Source organism: Nerophis ophidion, linkage group LG26 (assembly GCF_033978795.1).
Source record: "Nerophis ophidion isolate RoL-2023_Sa linkage group LG26, RoL_Noph_v1.0, whole genome shotgun sequence".
Lineage (NCBI taxonomy): Eukaryota > Metazoa > Chordata > Actinopteri > Syngnathiformes > Syngnathidae > Nerophis > Nerophis ophidion.
Genome location: NC_084636.1, coordinates 17610210 through 17632757, shown reverse-complemented (window position 1 = coordinate 17632757; position 22548 = coordinate 17610210). Strand labels below are relative to the sequence as shown.

At 39.6% G+C, this 22548-nt stretch overlaps 1 protein-coding gene across 1 annotated transcript; it reads right to left on the bottom strand.

Annotated features, from left to right (window-relative positions):
- Positions 1 to 2725: 2725 nt before the first annotated feature.
- Positions 2726 to 21975, bottom strand: fstl3 (follistatin-like 3 (secreted glycoprotein)). Its single transcript, XM_061887798.1, has 5 exons — positions 21787 to 21975; positions 21445 to 21624; positions 14991 to 15206; positions 3983 to 4210; positions 2726 to 3912 (listed from the first exon to the last, which is right to left on the bottom strand). Exons 1-5 carry the CDS (start codon positions 21851 to 21853, stop codon positions 3860 to 3862), a joined length of 744 nt encoding a protein of 247 aa, XP_061743782.1. The 5' UTR covers positions 21854 to 21975; the 3' UTR covers positions 2726 to 3859.
- Positions 21976 to 22548: the final 573 nt, after the last annotated feature.

Here is a 22548-nt window from a genome sequence, read left to right as displayed (position 1 = left end):
CTCCTCAAAGTGAGTGTCAGGAGTTCCAAGAAACAGAGAGCGCTCATAAGATGGTCTGCTACGGTAGAGCGCATTAAGTAATTGAACCTGAGCAGTTGCAGAAGTTCTTCCCTGAAATCAAACTTGAAGAATTGGAAAGGCTAAAAGAGTTTGAACTTCTCATTTGGTAATACTAGCGAGCAGTAGAGAATATGCAGTTATTTATATTCCAGAATATATTCAGTTTTGTTCATTATTCAAGTATGCTGCACACGGTTTACTATCTCTTTCATTAGTAATCTCTTTCATTAGTAATCTCTTTCATTATTTCAAATAATGCCGTGGACGTTGAAATGTTAACGCTGTATCAGTGTTGACTGTCCGCGAGTTAATCTTTTATTCTTGAAATTGAGAATCTTTTGTTAAATGTTTCAATCATTTTGGAAAATAATGTAAGTAAGGAAACAGGTTTATAATTTGTAAACAGGTCTGATGTGCCCCGCGACCCCGAAAGGGACATGCGGTCGGAAATGGACGGATGGATGGTTTGATGTTTTTCTTATAATCGAAGACACAAAAAGAGCCAAAAAGTTGAAGTGAAATATTGTAAATGTTCCGATTCACAGCTCTTTTAAAACGTGACAGTCGCTGATTATATGGTCTACAAAGGCAAATGCTGTACTAGCTGAAGTAAAAACAACATCAATGGTAGTGTTTTTTTTATGATCTCCGTATGTTAGCAATATTGGTCAGTAGCTGTTTTTGATGTACAGTGTACTAACTATGTAAAGTATAATAATAATAATTATCATAGAATAGAATAGAAGTACTTTATTGATCCCTGGGGGAAATTCAGCGCCACTGTTCGCTCACAATAAACACAATGATAATAATAAATAATGTCATATATAATATATTATATATGTAATATATAATATATGAATAATATAAATATATTCTATATATATTCTACATTTAAGTGCAGTCAAGAAACATATGCATTATACAGTCTGATGGCTGTCGGTATGAAGGACCTCCATCAGCTTTTAAGTGTTGGCTGGTGAAGTGTGTCACTTGCTATATTGTTGTTAACAATGAATTTATGAACAGTATTAATCGCTGCCGAGCAATTTTTTTTTTATTATTGCTATGCAACATTGGCTTTATTGGTTCCATCTTGTGCAACATGTTAACAAATGACCATGTGGTCAAAGACACTACATTTTTCTCCTCCAAATGATTATCAAATTAAACAACAAATAGCAATCTCTTTCCACCTGCTTCAAATTAATGTCTGTAAACAGATGAAAAATCGTTATTTTCCAGTAAACAATATTATTTATCATCCATCCATGTATTCAATCTTCAACCGCTTATCTGGAATCGGGTCGCGGAAAGAACAGCTCCAGCAAAGACTTCCAGATTTCCCTCTCCGGAGCAACATTTGCAACTTCCTCCTGGGGGATCCCGAAGCGTTCCCAAGCCAGAGAGGAGATGTAGTCCCCCCCATCTGGTCCTTGGCCTGCCGTGGGGTCTCCTCCCAGTGAGACGTGCAACGAGGACCTCCATAGGGAGACGCTCAAGAGGCATCCACACAAGATACCCGAACCACCTAAGCTGGCTGCTTTCCAAGCAAAGGAGCAGCGGCTCTACTCCGAGTCTCTCTCGGGTGATTAAAATTCTCACCCTATGTCTAAGGGAGATACCAGCCACCTTTCTGAGGAAACTCATTTTGGCCGCTTGTATCCGTGATCTTAGTCTTCTGGTCATGACCGACACTTCATGATAGGTTCCCCTTTTCAAAAAGAGGGACCAGAGGGTGTGTGCTAATTACAGGGGTATCACATTACTCAGCCTCCCTGGGAAAGTTTACGCCAAGGTGCTGGAAAGGAGGGTCCGGCCGATAGTTGAATCTCAGATTCAAGAGCAGCAATGTGGATTCCGTCCTTGTCGCGGAACAACTGACCAGCTCTTTACTCTTGTGGAAATCCTGGAGAAGGCCTGGGAGTATGCCTATCCAGTCTACATGTGCTTTGTGGATTTGGAGAAGGCGTATGACCGTGTCCCCCGGGAGATCTTGTGGGAGGTGCTGAGGGAGTACGGGGAGAGGGGGAACCCTGCTGAGGGCCATCAAATCTCTGTACAACCAAAGTGAGAGTTGTGTCCAGGTGCTTGGATGTAAGTCTGATCCATTTCCAGTGGGGGTTGGTCTCCGCCGGGGCTGCGCTCTGTCACCTAACCTGTTTGTGATTTTCATGGACAGGATTTTCTAGGCAGAATCGTGACCATGGCGGAAAAGGTATACGTCTCGGGGGGCTAAAGGTTGCGTCACTGCTTTTTGCAGATTATGTGGTCCTGATGGCACCATCGGTTTGTGACCTTCAGCTCTCACTGGATCAGTTCGCAGCCGAGTGTTCAGCAGCTGGAATGAGGATCAGCATCTCCAAGTCTGAGGCCATGCTTCTTAGATGGTTTCTAAAGTCCAGGTAGAGAACGAGACTCTGTCCCAGGTGGTGGAGTTTAAGAATCTCGGGTCTTATTGATCATCACCCCTCATAAATTTGTTTTTAGTACAAAACATGGATTCAATTAAATTCAAGTTTAATTAAAAAAAATATATAACAATTGTTTTACATAATTAACAAAATATACAATGAATTAGTTAGAATGATACCTTCAAGAGTAAATAAGAAAGAAATCACAGGGTCTTGTCAATTTTATGATGTATAAACAGTACAAAAGTACAAAAATTCTACGCATTTATTGCTGAAATTTCACAGTAGGTATTACACACAGAAAGGAAGAAGTTTGTACGGTCAGTTCACCATGGAGGATTGACTTTAGAAGTTCATTGGGATCACCTGCCAGATGTCAACACAAGGGAAGACTACATCAAGTGTTGGCCTATATAGCTACTGTGGTCCATTCCGAGACTAATTCAATCTTCGCCTCTCCCCCCTCTGCTAAATTCTTTTAAGAATACCAATCAAATTGGAGCACAAAACAGTACCGGGTTGATGGACTATGTCTTACAAAGCAAGGTATTTACAAAAACAAAAAGGGTGTTTGACAGAGGAGATATTGTTGCAGTTGTTTGGATCTGGTTGCTGAAAACATAACAGGTTAATATGTTAGTTTAGATCTCTGCTAGCCCCCCCCAAAAATAACTTTAACAATCACAGTGCAGCTTTAAAAATTGCTGAGCTAAAACTGGCTTTCCACCCAAATGACAGTGGGGGAAAAAAACTATTGGGAAATAAGGCTGTAAAAAATGTAGTTCGCCCGTGGGAGAATAAAAATAAACACAATAAATACATAGCAATTTGGATACATTGTTTTGTTAATAGGATTAAGAACATAAATAGTGATTGATACCTTCTCCAATAAATAGTTGTGGTAATCTATTTACAATATGCACACGTCTCCCGAAGAGTTATGTCTTTATCTGGATGTGTTCATCTGCCACCAATTAATACAAATTGCTGTACTTTTTAGCATGCATGTTTTTGCAGAGGGCTTCTGAACAAAGGTTCTTAGCCTTTGGGTGCCACCATACGTTCTCTTTTTGTGTCTTTCAGCAGATGTATCAAACCAAATTAGGTTTGGCAGAGGTAGGGCGCATTACTGAATTTGCATTAACACATAATTCAAACCTTGAAGACGTCATTGCAGACTGGCTATGACACACAGGGACTCTAAATGGGTTGTGGAGGGAGCGGCCCTATTTATATTGCTACTGTGAAAAACTACTAGCATGCATATTTTCGCCCGCACTACACCACTGCGTAAATATCAAAGTGTCTACAAAAGGGAGGGATGATTGTCATGAGAAAACCCGATAGAGGTCATATTGGAAAGAGACCGGCGAGCTCGGTAGAATCTAGACGGCGTTTTCCTCGCTGCCCTCGAAAAGTTGTGGTTTTCTTGGAGGACCTGTAAAGAAGAGATGATGAATGAGGAAGATTGCTAACAATAGTGCTAACAATGTGAGGCATGTACTGACTGTTGCAATGGCCGTAGTGGCGTACTCCTATAGAGCGGCCAAGGAAGCAGGTGGCGCGGCGAAGGTGGCAGGCACTGGGGTAAGTGATGTTGTCGTTGCCGCAGATGGGCTGCTCGGAAGGCAGGGGTCTGGGGCAGGGCGTGGAACGGCACATGACGCAGTGGGCACTGTTGGTCTGGTCGGTCACGCAGGTGTGCGTCCCCGGACATACAACGTTGGCACACGACTCTGGGGAAACAAGCCAATGACAACTACTACATTTGTTCCCTTCAAATGTCTCTTGCCCAGCCAAAATATATTTAATTATAATGATTAATGCATCACAGTATATCACAGCAAACAAAACTAAGAACTAGAATCTTTAACTCAGAACCCGATAGGTTGTATTTCGGCTCGTTAATAACGATGTGATGCTCGAAGTGGTGGCGCCAGCAAGGGTCTATTGTAGGGTTGTACGGTATTCCGGTATTAGTATAGTACCGCAATACTAATGAATCATATTCAGTACTATACCGCCTCCAAGAAGTACCGGTTCACCACCCCTTCTCCCCCTGCGCCCCCGTCGTGGCATTGGTAGACGAGCATCTTCAGCAGCGCACCATCACGGAGTACTTCAAGAAGACAGTGTGTGGGCAGAAAAGAGAGAACGGACACATTTTGTGTTAAAAACTAACAATAAAGGCATACTTGCCAACCTTGAGACCTCCGATTTCAGGAGGTGAGGGGTGGGGGGCGTGGTGTTTAAGAGTCAAGTATTTCATATATATATATATGTATATATATATATATATATATATATATATATATGAAATATTTGACTTTCAGTGAATTCTAGCTATATATGTATATTTATTATATATATATATACATATATATATATATATATATATACACATACATACATATATACACATACATACACATATATATATATATATATATATATATATATACACACATACATATATACACATACATACATACATATATACACATACACACATACATACATACATATATATATATATATATATATACTTGAATTTCAATGTTCATTTATTTACACATATACACACATAACACTAATCTACTCATTGTTGAGTTAAGGGTTGAATTGTCCATATTCTCTGTCACTGTTTATCTAGCCATATATGCATGCACAGCTAGACTTTCTGGTGGTGGTGTCAGAGAGAAGAAGTCGAGCAAAATTCCTAGCCATTATGGACAACACCCCCCACCTTCTACACTCGGACCTTGGAGAGAATGAGCACGTTCAGTGGAAGGCTCAGACTCCCAAAATGTAACACGGAACGACAGAGGAGGTCCTTCATACCGACAGCCATCAGACTGTATAATGCATATGTTCCTTGACTGCACTTAAATTTAGATTATATGTAGAATATGTTTATATTATTCATATATTATATATAATATATATTATATTATTTATTATCATTTTTTATTGTGAGCGAACTGTGTTGCTGAACTTCTACCAGGGATAAATAAAGTACATTCTATTCTATTCTATGTACAGTAGATTGCAGTATTGTCCTGTTTAAGAGAGTCACAACATTGCTGTTTACGGCAGAAGTACTGGTTTACGGTAGACGAAAACGTTAATGAAACTGCCTAAACATATACCCACATGAGAAACCAAGAACTCGCCCTCGATCATTCTACAGTTATAACGTCATTGGGCAGGCTCGCTGTTTGTATTGTGGAAAAGCGGACGTGAAAACAGGCTGTCGACACGTCACTTCGGTCCGCATGGAGCTGGATTTCGGGAGAAAATTTGTCCTGGGAGGTTTTCGGGAGAGGCGCTGAATTTCGGGAGTCTCCCGGAAAATCTGGGAGGGTTGGAAAGTATGAATAAAGGTGAAGATATAACACTATGAACGCCCTCAGGAAGACGGGCTTTAAGACATGGCTAGCTAGCTAACGTCTAAAGTCCAACCCCATCCGGCAGTGTTGTGTCTACTTCTAAATCACTAATCCTCGCCTCCATAGCGACAAATAAAGTACGTTTTTTACAACTATCATCTCTGCAGGACAAGGAATAGCTAAAAATGCTTCACTGCACACCGTAACTCACCGCCGTGAAAATGTAAACAAAATGAAATTGGTGGATCTACAATTTACACCCACTGTAATGATACCAAGTAAAGTAGCCTATCTAGTCGATACTATTATGGTTACATCAATATTTTTTGCCATCACAACATCTTCTTTCGTTTTGTCAAAATGTTTATAAACTCAGGAAACATGTCCCTGGACACATGAGAACTTTGAATATGACCAATGTGTGATCCGGTAACTACTTGGTATCCGATTGATACCCAAATTGGTGGTATTATCCAAAACTAATGAAAAAAGTATCAATAAACAGAAGAATAGGTGATTATTACAATTGAACAGAAGTGCACATAGAGCATAGAGGAAAGAGAAAGTAAGCAGATGTTAACAATAAATGAACAAGTAGATTAATAATTAATTGTCCTTAATAATTTTGACAAAATATTAGAATGATAAATGACACATTGTGTCACTGCATATGTCAGCAAGTAAATTAGGAGCCTTTGTTTGCTTACTTACTAATACAACTATTGTCTTGTATGTTCACTAATTTATTTAAGAACAAACTTGCAATAAGAAACATGTTTGATGTACCTTTTTTTTTGTTTTGTTAAAATAAAGCCGATATGCAGTTTGTTGTGGTCCCCTTTAATTACTAAAGTATCAAAATAATTTTGGTACCGGTACCAAAATATTGGTATCGGGACAACACTAGTCTGTTGTCATCGCATTCTGGGTGGCATTTTGCCTTTCCCCTAAGAAAAATGTGCTACTTTTACGTTGTTTTAAGCTGTTGGAACCATTCAAATCGCAAAGGATGTCAAGATTTGATGAAAGAAAACGAGTAACGGGGCACGCTGTTACGTCTCGTTGGCATTGTGGTGACGAGTTGTTCTCTCGTGGGTGTAGCAGAGATGGAACACAGCGTGAGGGTAAGGATAATGATTTATTTACACACTAAAGAACACTATAAAACAGACTAGGAAACAAAACACTTTGCATGAAGGCACTAACAAACAAAACAACAGAACTAGCGTGGAAGCTAGAAAGAACAGAAAGTGCTAGCGTGCAGAGGTGGGTAGTAACGCGCTACATTTACTCCGTTACATGTACTTGAGTAACTTTTGGGATAAATTGTACTTCTAAGAGTAGTTTTTATGCAACATACTTTTACTTTTACTTGAGTATATTTATAGAGAAGAAACGCTACTTTTACTCCGCTCCATTTATCTGCAATCAGGTCGCTACTCGCTACTTTTTTTTAATCGATCTGTTAATGCACGCTTTGTTTGTTTTGATTTTGTCAGACACACATTCAAAGTAGGAACTATCAATCCTACTTTCAAATGCAGTCACTGGTGACGTTGGACCAATCAAACAGAGCCAGGTGGTCACATGACCGTCACACATAATACCCGACATGTTGAAAAACTTATTGGGGTGTTACCATTAATGGTCAATTGTACGGAATATGTACTGTACTGTGCAATCTACTAATAAAAGTTTAAATCAATCATCAATCAATCAAAAGTGTAAAGGAAAAAAAGACACTTTTTATTTCACCCGTACTTCCAGTCATAAGCCTAAAGACTGATCACACAGTTCCTGTCTTCACAATAAAAGTGCCGCTCCATCGCGCCTGCGCTAACAAAATAAGAGTCTCCGAAAGCCAGCGCAAACAAGCTAGCAAGTTACGGAGTTTGCCGCCAATGTATTTCTTGTAAAGTGTATAAAAACGAATATGGAAGCTGGACAAATAAGATGCCAAAAACCAACAACTTTCATGATGTATTAGACAGGAAGGAGGAACTTTTTTTCTCCTCCATTTGAAAACTGGGACGTTATCATTACTACTGTCTGATTCCAATCAATGCAAGTCATCAGAATCAGGTAATACACCAACTTATATTCTTGTCTTCATGAAAGATAGGAATTTATATGTTAAACATGCATGTATATTCATTAAAACACCTTTAACATGTCTACAAAAACGGCAAAATTAATAAATATAAATTATATACTGTATATATAAAGGTATGATATGTGTGTATGTTTATGTATATATGAGAAAGATCACCTCGACTTGGTCATTTATTAAGTAATTGATTAACGTTGAAAAACTTATTGGGGTGTTAGCATTTAGTGGTCAATTGTACGGAATATGTACTGTACTGTGCAATCTACTAATACAAGTTCCAATCAATCAATCAATCAATCAATCAATCAATGCCTACTGAGCCTATGGTGCTGTTAAGTTATTGTGGCTCAATTTGCCTTATTTTTATTTTTTATTTTAATGTATTATTATTTAATATATAATGTTGTTTTAGTTGCTTAAAAGATATTCCTGAATTTGCTCATTGCTATTTTTATGTTTTTGTGCATTATTTGTTGCCGTAATCATTAAACGAACAGGTTACTCATCAGTTACTCAGTACTTGAGTAGGTTTTTCACAACATACTTTTTACTTTTACTCAAGTAAATATTTGGGTGACTACTCCTTACTTTTACTTGAGTAATAAATCTCTAAAGTAACAGTACTCTTAATTGAGTACAATTTCTGGCTACTCTACCCACCTCTGCTAGCGTGAGAACTAGGGATAAGAACAAATAAAATAGCGCTAATCGAGTGCTAATAGTTACCACAATGCTGGAATGCGACGTCATCTGTTGCGTGGGAGCAAGCAAGAGTCCAGGAAAGAATGTCAAAAAAAGGCGGTCTTAAATAGGGAGATAACTAATCAAGGGCAGGTGCGCGTGATCAAAGGAGAGACAGGTGACACTAAATGGGTAACTATGACAACAGAACAAAACCAGGAAGTGCCACAAAGAACTGAGGAAGACAAATACTAGACAGCATGTCATAACAAACAGAACCAAAACCAGAATATGCCATGATCAAGGACGTGGATCATGACACACGCACTCCAGTTCAAACAAGCAGAGTTGAAGAATGCACAAGTTTTTAGTGTTAACTTCATTAAAGGTTTGTTTGATAGACCTTTAACGTTTAGTATTACCCACTGAATTATTATCTTGATATTATTTATACTTCTTAGAACACATTTTTGCTACTAGTTTCTTAAGCCCCAATTTGGCGAGTCTAAATAAAATAAAGCAAATTGCATAGATTCTATTGCATAAGTCTGCTTTTAGTGGTTTTAGTGGTCTAGGCTCTTTGCGTACTCCGATAGGTCACACTTGCTGAACAGTAGCCATTGTTCGGTTAGCCAATTTTTGTTTGAATATCAAACTATATTCCTGAAAATCCACAATGAGGCTATATAGTTTGTATTATATGATTACTTGATTACTAAAATAAATTGATAGTTGCTGCATCTGCACAGTTAATCAAGGTTTAAGATAAAGTTAAAGTCCCAACGATAGTCACAGATACACTAGGTGTAGTGAAATCACCCTCTGCATTTGACCCATCCTTTTGCCCCCTGGGAGGTGAGGGGAGCAATGAGCAGCAGCGATGGCAGGACTCGGGAATCAATTTGGCGATTTAACCCCCAATTCCAACCCTTGTTGCTGAGTGCCAAGCAAAGAGGCAATGGGTCCCATTTTTATAGCCTTTGGTATGACACGGTTGGAGTTTGAACTCACAACCTTCAAGTCTCAGGGCGGCAGTCTAACCACAAGGCCGCTGAGCAGGTCAAATAATAAATTAATAATTCACATTTTATAATTACTATTATTATCATTGTCGTATATCATTAGAGTCTTTAAAGGCCTTCTGAAACCCACTACTACCCACCACGCAGTCTGATAGTTTATATATCAATGATGAAATATTAACATTGCAACACATGCCAATACGGCCGGCTTAGTTTACTAAATTACAATTTAAAATTTCCCGCGGAGTTTCCTGTTGAAAACGTCGCAGAATGATGACGCGTGTTTGTGACGTTATTGGTTGGAGGGGACATATTAGCCAGCACCACTTACGGCTAAACGTCGTCTCTTTTCATCGCGCAATTACACAGTATTTTGGACATCTGTGTTGCTGAATCTTTTGCAATTTGTTCAATTAATAATCGAGAAGTCAAAGTAGAAAGATGGAGGTGGGAAGGTTTAGCCTTTAGCCACACAAACACACAGTGTTTCCTTATTTAAAATTCCCGGAGGTGAAGCTTTTTTATGGATCAGAGCGGTCAAGCGAACATGGTTCCCGACCACTTGTCAACCGGCAGGTTTCGGTGAGAAAATTGTGGTAAAAAGTCGCCTCTTACCGCAGATCAGCGGAGCTTGCGCCGTCCATGCAGCTGCCGTGACTTCAGAGACTGGCGTCAACACACCTGTGGACACTCCCCTCCGACTATCAGGTACTATTTAACTCACTAAAACACTAGCAACACAATAGAAAGATAAGGGATTTCCCAGAATTATCCTAGTAAATCTGTCCAAAAACATCTGAATCGCTCCCAAGCATCCATCCATCCATCCATTTTCTACCGCTTATTCCATTTTGGGGTCGCGGGGGGCCCCGGCGCCTATCTCAGCTACAAACAGGCGGAAGGCGGTGTACACCCTGGACAAGTCACCACCTCATCGCAGGGCCAACACAGATAGACAGACAACATTCACACTCACGTTCACACACTAGGGCCAATTTAGTGTTGCCAATCAACCTATCCCCAGGTGCATGTTTTTGAAAGTGGGAGGAAGCCGGAGTACCCGGAGGGAACCCACGCAGTCACGGGGAGAACATGCAAACTCCACACAGAAAGATCCCGAGCCTGGGATTGAACCCAGGACTGCAGGACCTTCGTATTGTGAGGCAAACGCACTAACCCCTCTGCCACCGTGAAGCCTGCTCTCAAGCAATCGCCTTTGTTATTATTATTTTTTTAATTTTTTTTTTCTAGTCCTTCACTATCAATATCCTCATCCATCAATCTTTTATCCTCGCTCAAATTAATGGGGAAATTGTCGCTTTCTCGGTCCGAATAGCTCTTGATGGTGGAGGCTCACATTATAAACAATGTGAGGATGTGAGGAGCCTTTACACCGGTGACGTCATCGTCTGCTACTTCCGGTAAAGGCAGGGCTTTTTTATTAGCGACCAAAGTTGCAAACTTTATCGTCGATGTTCTCCAATAAATCCTTTCAGCAAAAATATGGCAATATCGCGAAATGATCAAGTATGACACATAGAATGGACCTGCTATCCCCTGATAGATAACAACATCTCATTTCAGTAGGTTTTAATGGGGTAGGTAGTCTGTTGTCAAATGTAAAGTCAATCAGCTTCATGGAGCAGATTTGTTTTTTAAAATTTTAGAGTTTCCACTTTACTATGCTAATATGGACCTCACAGCTGCTGCTCGGATATTCTGGCCATGCCAAAGCTTTACTCTGTTAAGCTTTATTCTTATGAGTCGTATATTTACACAGTATTTTAAAACTGATTGCAGCGGGGAGGGGGGGGGGGATAACACACCCATCTTGTATGAGCAATGTTGTGGCTGACTGTTTGGGGTCGTTTCTGCATAGTTTTTTGGCTAGCCTGTAATATTATGAGCAAAATCTGCCATTTTGCGTTAGAGCTGTGAAAAAAAACAACATCTCAAATAAAACACACCTTTTACTCTTTGATCAAATTTACAATTTGTTGCATGTATTAGTTAGAACATTATACCATCTCAGTATGAGATCACTATTACTATATATAATATATAATCATCACTTTTGTGCAAAAAGATGAAGATTCATATATTGATTGGATTTTGATCAAATGCTGCTTAGGTCCCTTTTAGTACTGCTGCTATTTCAATGGTTGGAATCTGCGCTTTTGCATTATACACTAGTTACTATGGTAAACTAATTAGTTACTATGGTAATCTAAGTCACAGCAGCTGAGACAAGGCACCAAGTAGTGTGGGTGGGAAACGTTTCCTCAGAGTGTTCCCAAAGTGGCCAGCCTGAAATGCGGGTGTCAAGGACAGACACGGAAGGCATACTTGTCAACCTTGAGACCTCCGAATTTGGGAGATGTGGGGGGCGAGGGGTGTGTGTATGTGTGTTGAGCGGGGGTGTATATATTTTTAACTATTTCTTATATATTTATAAATGTATAAATAATCCGCGTATGAATGAGTATATCCGTTCGGCCACAGTATTCAATGGAGAAGTCAGATCTACAAAATTTGCAGGCAGCATACCTCTTCCCCTTCGAGCTGTACTGGATGAACTGAAATTTTTTTTCCCCAATCATTTTGGAACTTGCTAGCGTAGTTCTTCTTCTTACTCGTCGTCGCCATGTCTCTTCCTTGTTCTTCCATTTCGTCTCTGTTATTGTCAAGACTATGACTTGGATTTGTTTTGCTTCTTTGACGCAGACGGAATTTTGGACGAGCCAGGTGTGAATTAAGGTACATGATTAATTTATTTACACACTATAATACAAAAACCGGGAAAACAAAGGGCGCGCTCAGTGGCGGATCAAAAACAGGGCTATGAAACAAAATACTAAAACAGAGGCTATAACTATAAACATGAAACCAAAACACTTGCTCAATGGCATGAATAACAATGAACTATAGACAAAAACAGCACGATGGCATGGCTATGAACAACTAAAACAAAACACCTGCTCTGACCAAAACAAGGGACATGAAAGCAAGGTGCGTGTCAGGTGATCGAGGGCATGAAGGAGGTGCAGCCTAGGTAGGAAGGTACGTAAGCAAATAAAGTTTCCAGGCCGAGGAACAGAAAACAAATGACTTAAATACTGGCTGTGGTAATTAGAAACAGGTGTGTGAGCTGAGGACCAGGGTGTGACTAGGAGGGCAAGGCGAAAATCAATGAGTTGTCATGGTAACAAAAACAAACCAGGAAGTGTAAAAGCAAGAACTGAACATCCAAAAAACAAAACATAACATGACCAAACATAAACCTGATTTACAGGCATGACGGTTATGTTTTTGGACATTACTACTTGCCGTAGTTTTGAAACAATGCATGATGGGAATCCGTATGTTGTGTGCCGGCTGGAATAAACACACGCTGAGAAATAGCTCCGTACCGGCCTACTTTATGGGTTATAGATAAACCTATGGATAACGGAGACATATATAATAGTCTCCTTTTCCAGGTGAGAGAGGACGATAAAGGCAGTGCCCTAAAGGGACTCCCCCAATATTGTTGGCTGGGTGGAAATCGGGAGAAATTCGGGAGAATGGTTGCCCCGGGAGATTTTCGGGAGGGGCAGTGAAATTCGAGAGTCTCTCGGGAAAATCGGGAGGATTGGCAAAGCTTTGTAATATATCAGATATATCAGATTGTAGGTGGGGTTACTTTTCACCCTTCGCCTTCATATTTTGTTTGCTGCATTTTTGCTTGATTGTAAAATATGTCGACGGAGAGGGGGTGTGACATTCACATGTTTTCAATATTCAGTGTTTTATGGTTCATAGTTAAAGGCCTACTGAAATGAGATTTTCTTATTTAAATGAGGATAGAAGATCCATTCTATGTGTCATACTTGACCATTGCGCGATATTGCCATATTTTTGCTGAAAGGATATAGTAGAGAACATTGACGATAAAGTTCGCAACTTTTGGTCGCTAGTAAAAAAGCCTTGCCTTTACCGGAAGTAACAGACGATGTGCGCATGACGTCACTGGTTGTAGAGCTCCTTACATCCTCACATTGTTTACAATCATAGCCACCAGCAGCTAGAGCGATTCGGACCGAGAAAGCGAAAATTTCCCCATTAATTTGAGTGAGGATGAAAGATTTGTGGATGAGGATAGTGAGATTGAAGGACAAGAAAAAAAAAAAGTTGAAGAAAAAAAAGAGGCGAAGGCAGTGGGAGCGATTCAGATGTTATTAGACACATTTACTAGGATAATTCTGGAAAATCCCTTATCTGCTTATTGTGATACTAGTGTTTTAGTGAGATTATATGGTACCTGAAAGTCGGAGGGGTGTGGTGACCGCCAGTGTCTCCGGTGAGAGGAGGTAATAGTCCGCAGCTGCAGGAGGGCGCAAGCTCAGCTCATAACTACGGCAAGAGCCGACTTATTACCACAATTTTCTCACCGAAACCTGCCGGTTGACATATGGTCAGGAACCATGTTCATTTGACCGCTCTGTTCCATAGTAAAGCTTCACCTTCGGGAATTTTAAACAAGGAAACGCCGGCTGTGTTTGTGTGGCTAAAGGCAGCTGCAATACATCGCTTTCCACCTCCATCTTTCTACTTTGACTTCTCCATTATTAATTGAACAAATTCCAAAAGATTCAGCAACACAGATGTCCAAAATACTGTGTAATTATACTATTAAAGCAGACTACTTATAGCTTGGATCGGGCTGGAAAAAAATGTCCGCTACAACCGGTGACGTCAAACGTCATACGCATCATCATACCGCAACGTTTTCAACAGGACACGTCGCGGGAAATTTAAAATTGCAATTTAGTAAACTAAACCAGCCGTATTGGCATGTGTTGCAATGTTAATATTTCATCATTGAGATATAAACTATTAGACTGCGTGGTCGGTAGTAGTGGGTTTCAGTAGGCCTTTAATATTGTTAATCCCACATTCTTTATTTCCATGTACATTCAGGGTGTATCATTCAGTGAAAAAAATATGACATTTTATTTTTTAAGGCGGTCTGTCATAATGTTTTTAGCATTCAATCAGACTTTATTGTGAGGTTTTGTATTAGTGTTCCTAAACATAGATATACCGGCCCCCAGACACATTTTGTTTCCCTAAATTTGGCCCGCCGAGTCAATATAATAGCCCAGGCCTGTTCTACTCAATTTTCTGTGGCAATTTTGTGGCGCTGCACCACACAGTGCCCTGGTAGTTGTACACTGCTGTAAACTACAACCACAAGACCAAAAACATGATACCTGTCCTATAGGGTCAATTCAAATCAAACGGTTATCCCTGTGAAGCCAGAGTCTTTGCTTACTTTTGCACTCTCCTTGGTACATGACCTCAAGGTCGGGGTGTCCCATGCAGCGCGCCATCAGCAGAACGCACTCGTCCTTGTAGGACTTGCCGTCGCTTCCGCACACGGCGTGCTGACGCGCGACGTGGGAGCAGTCGGGAGAGCACATGCACTGCGGCCTTCCCGTTTTCATCTTGCACACTTTCCCAGGGCCGCACTTGACGCCCTCGCACGTCTCTGCAAGGAAAAAAGTATGTAAAAAAAAAAAAAAAAAAGACAGTTGTGCAAGATTTTACATCGCACGATATACACGCTAATCACATCTTTTTATTGAGCGCTACATGTGGAAGGAGGGGTCCAGGGGGAGCGGCGGAGGGGGCTTACACGCCTGCTGGAATGTGAGCCTGCACTGTTTTCATAACACGTCAGTGTGTTAATGGCTGCATGCAGACAGGGCCCACTCTTCTGCAAAGGAGTTCAGATGACATTCAGGGGAAATTAAACGTTCTGCGAATACAGTGTCCAAAAGGGCGGCCCCCGGATCTTTTTTTTTTTTAATTGGCCTACGGCAGTTTTGGGCAAAATACGACCCACGGGCCATACGCAAACCATTAAGATTTACAATCTTGCCCGCCAGACATTTTACAAACCCCGTTTCCATATGAGTTGGCTGTTAGATGTAAATATAAACGGAATACAATGATTTGCAAATCCTTTTTCAACCCATAATCAATTGAATGCACTACAAAGACAAGATATTTGATGTTGGAACTCATAAACTTTAATTTATTTTTTGCAAATAGTAATTAACTTAGAATTTCATGGCTGCAACACGTGCCAAAATAGTTGGGAAAGGGCATGTTCACCACTGTGTTACATCACCTTTTCTTTTAACGACACTTAATAAACATTTGGGAACTGAGGAAACTAATTGTTGAAGCTTTGAAAGTGGATTTTTTTCCCATTGTTGTTTTATGTAGAGCTTCAGTCGTTCAACAGTCCGGGGTCTCCGCTGTCGTATTTTACGCTTCATAATGCTCCACACATTTTCGATGGGAGACATGCAGGCGGGCCAGGAAAGTACCCACACTTTTTTTTTACGAAGCCACGCTGTTGTAACACATGCTGCATGTGGCTTGGCATTGTCTTACTGAAATAAGCAGGGGCGTCCATGAAAAAGACGGCGCTTAGATTGCAGCATATGTTTTTCCAAAACCTGTATGAACCTTTTAACATTAATGGTGCCTTCACTGATGTGTAAGTTACCCATGTCTTGGGTACTAATGCACCCCCAAACCATCACAGATGCTGGATTTTGAACTTTACGCCAATAACAGTCCGGATGGTTCTTTTCCTCTTTAATCCGGAGGACACGACTATTTTCAAAACAACTTCAAATGTGGACTCGCCAGGCTACAGAACACGTTTCCACTTTGCATCAGTCCATCTTAGATGAGCTCAGGCCCACCGAAGCCGGCGGCGTTTCTGGGTGTTGTTGATAAATGACTTTGGCTTTGCATAGTAGAGTTTTAACATGCACTTACAGATGTAGCGACCAACTGTATTTGTTCCAAATAAGTGTTTGATGAGTATTCCTCAACTTTATCATTATTTATTGTCACCTTTCCCAACTTCCTTGTCATGTGTTGCTGGCATTAAATTCTAAAGTTAATAATTACTTGCAAAAAAAAAAAAATGTTATCAGTTTGAACATCAAATATGTTGTCTTTGTAGCATATTCAACTGAATATGGGTTGAAAATGATTTGCAAATCATTGTATTCCGTTTATATTTACATCTAACAATTTTCCAACTCATATGGAAACAGGGTTTGTACATAATTTTTGTATACCTTTACCATCAAAACTGTAAAACTGTAAATATTTCAATGGTTGAAATATGCGTTTTTAGGTGTTATAGGAGTTATTACGGTAATCTACGTCACAGCAGCTCAGACGAGCTATAAAGCAAAGTGGGCGAGGTTTGTTTTCAGAGCAGCCAGCCATAAACGTGTGTGTCAGGATCAGATGCGGAAGTACATTTTTGCAACAAACTTCTGCATAAAAGTGTTAATATATCATATAGTAGGTGTTTAATAAACGTTGTATTCATATTTTGCTTGATTGTAAAAGATGTATGTGGAGGAGCTGGTCTGAAAAATAAAAGAGGAGTGACGTTTATATGTTGTTAATACTCAGTGTTTTACTGTTCATAGTTGATATCGTAAATCCCACTTTCTTTATTAAGTTAAAGTTAAATTACCAATTATTATCACACACATTGTAATGATCCAAGGCCCGGATCATGTTTTGGTATTTTCGGTTAATTTTGGACTCCCTCAGTTCCTGTTTTGTGCACCGTTGAGTTTTTTTTAGTTACCATGGTTGCTTATTATTTTCACCTGCTCTGATTGGTGCTCGGGACGCTCACCTGTTCCCTGAGCACTAATCAGAGGCATTATTTAAACCTGCCTTTGCCGGTCAGTCGGCCTGGCTTCATTGTTTGCTTATGCTACAGTTACATGAGTATTTCTTGTCTTTTTGCGTGTTAGCGCTTGCTTCGAGTGCAATCGGCTAATTTTCCTCTGGTTTGTTTTCAGTTTTTGGTACTTGTTTGAGTTGTACAAATAAATCATGTTCACACCTGTATGCCCTGTCCGGAGTGGTCCGTTTGCATCCCGGGGGAACCGACCTCGCAGCTAGCTGCGATCCCCCGCATGTAACATGCACACTAAGTGTGGTGAAATTTGTCCTCTGCATTCGACCCATCCCCTTGTTCACCCCCTTGGAGATGAGGGGAGCAGTGAGCAGCAGCTGTGTCCACACCCGGGAATAATTTTGGTGATATCACCCCCAATTCTAACCCCTTGATGCTGAGTGCCAATCAGGGAAGCATTGGGTCCAATTTATATAGTCTTTGGTATGACTCGGTCGAGGTTTGAACTCACGACCTACCGATCTTAGTGCTGACACTCTAACCACAGTAAAAAAAACTGTAAAATTTAATTCAGTTTTTTTTTGAGGTGATCTGTCATAACTTTTTTGGAACTCTATCAGACATTGTGACTTTTGGTATTAGCATTCCTGAAAAAAGGTACCCAAACACACATATTGTACAGCAGAATTTTACAGCTAAATGTGTACATATCATTTATACACACATACACATAACCTACTCAGTGGCCTAGAGGTCAGGGTGTCCGCCCTGAGATCGGTAGGTTTTGAGTTGAAACCCCCGAGTCATACCAAAGACTATAAAAATGGGACCCATTACCTCCCTGCTTGCACTCAATGGTTAGAATTGGGGGTTAAACCACCAAAAATGATTCCGGGGTGCAGCCACCGCTGCTGTTCACTGCTCCCCTCACCTCCCAGGGGGTGATCAAGGGTGATGGGTCAAATGCAGGGAATCATTTCACCACACCTAGTGTGTGTGTGACAATAATTGGTGCTTCAACTTAACATTGGCCCCCCCGAGACACATTTTTTTCTGTCAACGTGGCCCCCCGAGTCAAAATATTTTCCCATCTCTGGACTACGGTATATTTTGTAGGTCAAATTTTGTACACTGTACACAGAAAACTAAAATTCTGAAAAATGACCCCGCCCAAAATATGTCTTAAAAATACAGCCTCTTTGATGCATGTGATTCATCCTGTCATGATGGATAAATGATGTACATCTTTTTCAGAATACACACGCTTTGGTACTTTTTGGAGTATGTTAAATTCCCCAAAAAGGTGATTTATTTGGCGAGTTAAGAATTTAATATATGGAACGCTCTCTGTGAACATAATGAATTCAAATGTGAAGCATATCAAAGTCAGTGAGCAGCAGTATATGTGGCCCAAAGTGGAGAAAGTTTGGGAAGCCTTGCTAGGACTTGATCCTGAACAGAGAGGGGATGTGAGTCCCAAGAATTGTGTAAACAATAAGACACCAAAGTTCTATATTTCCTGGCTATAAATTCAATATCCTGCTTTATTTGCTTTGGTTACTCCCCCACTTGACTCTCCCTTGTTGTAGACACACACTCCTACTGAAAACAAGCCGAAGTGGGAGAATGGATGACTTTGTTATGGCCTGGGAACACGTGGAGGTGCAGCAGCATATTTCCACTCTTTCTTTTGAGTCCAATGACAAGATTATTAATAGCATGATCACATCGTTCAACAATGTGTCTGCAAGTGAACCTGGATGAACCTAGCTAAAGGGAGCTCCTCCGAAACAGCTGGGCGGAGTTATGTGGAACCACTTTCACATTCAATGACTCTTCTAATCCACGTCTGCTTTTTGTTAACAAGGTGCATCGCTCCCACTTTCACTGATGACACCTGCACACGCTCATGAGATACAAAGTGCTGTATTCAAATTTTAAATGTAAAACCATGTCGATTATGCAATATTTGGTATAGAAATGCTCTGCAGCATATTAAACATTGTATTAAGAGGTTAAACACAATGGCACTTTTAGGCATATTGTGTTTATTTTGTCTGAACAGCAAATATTTTGAGTTTTTGATGATTTTAACCACTGAGTACAATGGTATTTTGAACAAAAAAAAGTCCTTATTGGAGTCCATGAAACGGGAGTACACTGGAAAGAAAATAATCATTAACATTGTAAATTAATGAAAATAAAGCGATATTATTTTTTAAAAAACAACAAAATTGTATATTTTGGAAAAAATCATTTCCTAGAATTAAAAAAAAAACTTTTTTCTGGGAAACAATTATAAAACTTTTTTGGGGAAAAATGACAATAAAATAAAAAAAAAGTAGCCTTTTCACTAAAGAAAGTGTATTTTTTTTTATGTGGTAATGTAGCACAAATGAACCTGTATATAACAACAAAAAAACTTCTAAAGCAAAATTTACAATCCGCACACACATTTAAAAAATTAAATAAAAAAAATAATTATATATATATATATATATATATATATATATATATATATATATATATATATATATATATATATATATATAGTGTGTGTTGCGGGGGGTGAATATATATATATATGTATATATATGTATATATACACAATTTTTTTCCCCCATTTTTAGGAAAATTCATTCATTTTTATATTTTATTTTGTGTTCCGTTTGACAGCAACAATGCATAATTGTTAAGAGGCAGATTGACTCCATATTGCTGAATATACTGTGGGTAATCTAAATACTATTTTTTAATGTGGCACAAATTAACCTGTATAATATGTACATATATATATATATATATACCCCAAAAGGGACAAGCGGTGGAAGAATGTATGGATAAGATATATATATATATATATATATATATATATATATATATATGTATTATATATATATGTATTACATATGTATATAAATAAACACATATTTATATAAATATCCATCCATCCATTTTCTACCGCTTATTCCCTTTGGGGTCGCGGGGGGCGCTGGCGCCTGTCTCAGCTACAATCGGGCGGAAGGCGGGGTACACCCTGGACAAGTCGCCACCTCATCGCAGGGCCAACACAGAAAGACAGGCAACATTCACACTCACATTCAAACACTAGGGCCAATTTAGTGTTGCCAATCAACCTATCCCCAGGTGCATGTTTTTGGAAGTGGGAGGAAGCCGGAGTACCCGGAGGGAACCCACGCATTCACGGGGAGAACATGCAAACTCCACACAGAAAGATCCCGAGCCTGGATTTGAACCCAGGACTGCAGGAAATTCGTATTGTGAGGCAGACGCACTAACCCCTCTACCACCGTGAAGCCCTATATATATATATGTATATATATATATATATATATATATATATATATATATATATATATATATATATATATATATATATATATATATATATATATATATATATAAATGTGTGTATATATGTATTTATATATACATTTATATATAAACACATATATATACATATATAAATATGTGTTATATATGTATATGTATGTATTATATATATATATATACACACACATACATATTTATACATATAAATACACAAACAGAATTAAAATGTTCTTATTTTTATGAAAATAAGTTTATTTTCATTTTGTGTTCCGTTCGACTGCAACAATGCATAATTGTTAAGAGGTAGATAGATAGATAGATAGATAGATAGATAGATAGATAGATAGATAGAAAGATGGATGGATAGATAATACTTTTTTGATTCCTTCAGGAAAATTTAAATTAAGAATGACTCCATATTGCTGAATATACCGTAAATAATCAAAATATTTTAGCTGAGCTATATGTAGTGCAAACTGCCAGCACTATACACGTCCTTAAAGCAATCAAAACTGAGCATAATTATCTATGCAAGGGCAGCTTTTATAATACAGCCATTTTACTGGCTCTCCTTGTATTGCACATGTGTACACAATGTTGTGGACTCAACTCTGTGTCATGTGTTGCTAAGTAATGCCTTTTAAACTCTGAAACAAGGGACTTTATTCAACGTGTCTTTGTTTACCTTTGCAGGGCTTGCAGGGGACAATTCCCAAGAACCCCAGCAGGCTGACCTCGTTCATGGGCAGGCTGGCGTTGGACCAGGCTGTGTTCAGACGGCCCCCGGCACAGCACTCCTCTCTGGTGACCCCTCTCATCAGCACCATGTCACACCGCTGGCTCTGCTGCAGCCAGCACATCCCGGCTGCAAATACATGGGATTTACTATTTCAACCTAACAATTGGAAGATGTTTTGCAAAAAAAAAAGGGCTATATATTTGGAAAAAAAGGCATGACAACTTTAATAGCAATCGAGCATCTTTTAGACGGTGTCTAAAAAAACCTACATCTTGAAAGTCAACTCACCACAGGCAGGATTCCTCCCAATCTGACAGAAAGTGAGACTGACAGCAAACATCAAAAAGTTCATCATTTTGACCTGTAGTTCCGAAAAAAAAAGGGAGCAAAAGAAGTGACGTTCCTCTAGCTTTAACTTCCTCACTCTAACTCGCTGTGTAAGCCTCTCACTCCCTCCTTATGTGAATGAATGTGTTGTGGTTAAGTGATGTCCCCCCGCCCCTCCTTCCTCCCCCTCGCTGTATAAATATTTAGCCCAGATGGAATTATGCTGCTGGGATGGGCGAATCCTCTCAGCCAGTAATACGCCTGGGCAGGACAACTTTTACACTGACTTAATTTCCAGAGTCGGGAAATGATCCCTCCAGCGCCAGACGCCAGCCACTTACATGACCCCGTAAAAGACTTTCGTGCCCTATTAGACTAATCAAGGGCCCATTAAGTGCATAGCTGAGGGTTATGTGGTGTTATTAGTGCAAACATTCAAAGTCTTAGTCAAGTGTTGGGTAAACACTTTGTTGCTTCATAATGTGGTGTGGGTGGAATCTGGCGTCATTTTAGTATTCATCAATTTTTTTTTTCCTCTATTAGGTAAAAAGTAAAAACTATACTACTACACTACACCTACTCAGTGGCCTAGTGGTTAGAGTGTCCACCCTGAGATCGGTAGGTTGTGAGTTCAAATCCCGGCCGAGTCATACCAAAGACTATAAAAATGGGACCCGTTGTGTTACGAAATTGGAGAGTGGATCCCAAGGATGCAGGGACGTA

What these genes read in the sequence shown, in the direction of transcription:
- fstl3 (XM_061887798.1), bottom strand. Translation starts at nt 21,853, where the DNA reads ATGATGAACTTTTTGATGTTTGCTGTCAGTCTCACTTTCTGTCAGATT. An exon ending in TGGGAGGAATCCTGCCTGTG is followed by an intron (nt 21,625 to 21,786) that starts GTGAGTTGACTT and finishes ATGTATTTGCAG; the next exon opens with CCGGGATGTGCTGGCTGCAG. An exon ending in CCCCTGCAAGCCCTGCAAAG is followed by an intron (nt 15,207 to 21,444) that starts GTAAACAAAGAC and finishes TTTTCCTTGCAG; the next exon opens with AGACGTGCGAGGGCGTCAAG.